This window comes from Cebus imitator, unplaced genomic scaffold (genome assembly GCF_001604975.1).
Source record: "Cebus imitator isolate Cc_AM_T3 unplaced genomic scaffold, Cebus_imitator-1.0 Scaffold280, whole genome shotgun sequence".
Taxonomy (NCBI): Eukaryota; Metazoa; Chordata; class Mammalia; order Primates; family Cebidae; genus Cebus; species Cebus imitator.
Genome location: NW_016107595.1, coordinates 3,016,012 through 3,017,661, shown reverse-complemented (window position 1 = coordinate 3,017,661; position 1,650 = coordinate 3,016,012). Strand labels below are relative to the sequence as shown.

General features: G+C 61.3%; 1 protein-coding gene across 3 annotated transcripts in view; it reads right to left on the bottom strand.

Annotated features, from left to right (window-relative positions):
* ARMC6 (armadillo repeat containing 6) overlaps positions 1–1,650 on the bottom strand; it is a 23,133-nt gene that overhangs the window by 3,524 nt on the left and 17,959 nt on the right. Inside the window, exons 6-8 of one of the 3 annotated variants that reach the window (XM_037728793.1) lie at positions 1,545–1,650; positions 473–604; positions 1–85 (exon numbers count right to left, since the gene is read on the bottom strand). In XM_037728793.1, the coding sequence (XP_037584721.1) occupies positions 1–85; positions 473–604; positions 1,545–1,650 (323 nt within the window). The remainder of the gene's footprint in view (positions 86–472; positions 605–1,544) is intronic. The other 2 variants (XM_037728794.1, XM_017501348.2) reach the window with 2 other exon arrangements.

Sequence of the window (1,650 nt, the reverse complement as noted above, 5' to 3'; positions counted from 1 at the left end):
CCCCGCCACCCTCCACGATGATGCGGCTGTTGTTGGGCTTACGCAGGGCCAGGACGCTCAGAGCTGCGCAGCTCTGCTCACACACCTGCAGGGGACAGTCACGGGAAGGCTGAGATGCAGTGGACAGACCTGCCCCCAACATCCTGCTGTGGCCACCGACCCTGGTGAACGCCCTGCAGCCTCCCCTCCGAGGGTCTCCGGCAGCTCCTGTGTAGTAACAGCACAATGGCAGCATGACACAAATATCGGGGTGACAAGGGCACTAGCCCTGGTCAGACCTTTGCAGGGTGCTGGTGATAATTCCAGGACACCCAGAGTCACGCACACGCAGGTCAGCACTTGACAGCCAGCGTCTGTGACCTTCACCCGCCCTGCCCTGGCCCTGCAGGGGAATAGATCTTCATGCAGGTAAAGAAACGGAACCGGGACCCAGCCACCGCCCGGCTACTCTGTGTGCCCCTGAGGTGGGTACCTGGGGGCTGGCCAGGTGCCGGGTCATGGCAGCCACGATGGACTCCATCCCGCCAGCATGGACGATGGCGTCCTTTACGTCGTCGTTGCCTGCGATGGCTCGCAGGGCACTCAGCAACTGCTTCACGAGCTCCTGCACGAGGGACAGGCCCGGTCACCCCAGCCAGGCTGCTGGACTGTGGGAGAATCTGAGGCTGCTTGCTATTTGACCAACAGGTATGGTGTGACTGCAGGGTGTGACTCCAATGAGAAGGGTAACAGATGCCTGTGGCTCAGGCCGCCTGTGTCCAAACAGTACCATCTAGGTGACTCGATTCCCCAGCCCCACGGGGGCGGAGGGGGCATGTGACTCAGGCCGGCCATCAGAGCACAGGGTCCCCCTGGCCATGGCCACAGACCCAGGGTGGGCACAGACCATCCTGCACTGCGGAGAGCGGATGAAATGCTATCTAGACCGCTGATCCCCTTGATGGGGAAGCTGAGGGCCCCGGCCCGACTGCCCAGGAGTGCAGGGCAAAATGCATCTGTTCATTTGCTGAAGTTGGTTCCCATTTAGCTGCCAGCCACCTGCACAGAAGGAGGCTGGCTGATGTCACCAGCTGGGCCTGGAGGCGTAGGACCATGGCACCCCCGGGGGCTTTCCTGCAGCTGCAGCTGGACAGGGAGGCACCTGTTGGTTCGCTCCCTGCTGTGGGAGGGCACAGAGCGAAGGGCTTGATAAGGGCTGCTAAACAGAGCGATGAGTAGAGGACCCTGCCCTATTCTGCAGATAGGGAAACTGAGGCAGAGAGGTTTGGGAACTAACCCAAGTATCCCAGTCTTGGCTGACACCCTGTGCCTCCCAGCATCCTTTTCCTGGTACAAAGGACAGTAAGGGAGGGCAGGAGGGTTTGTTTCCCCCTCGATCTTCACTGCCCTTGGGTCAGTGAAAAGAAAAATTGCACCTTGGTTCCGAGATTGGCAGGCGGGGCCAGCTTGTTCTGAGTGTGGCTCGTCAGCTGACTGGGGCCCAGAGGGACAGCGTGCACTGGGCCAGGGGGGTTTCACACCCAAACCCAGCTCTGAGCCCCCACCTGGTGGTCATTGCAGTCAGCCAGCAGGGACACCAGGATGCTCAGGCCCCCGAGGTCGACGACCTCCTGGCAGAACTCGTTGCGGACAGCCAGGCGGGACAGGGTT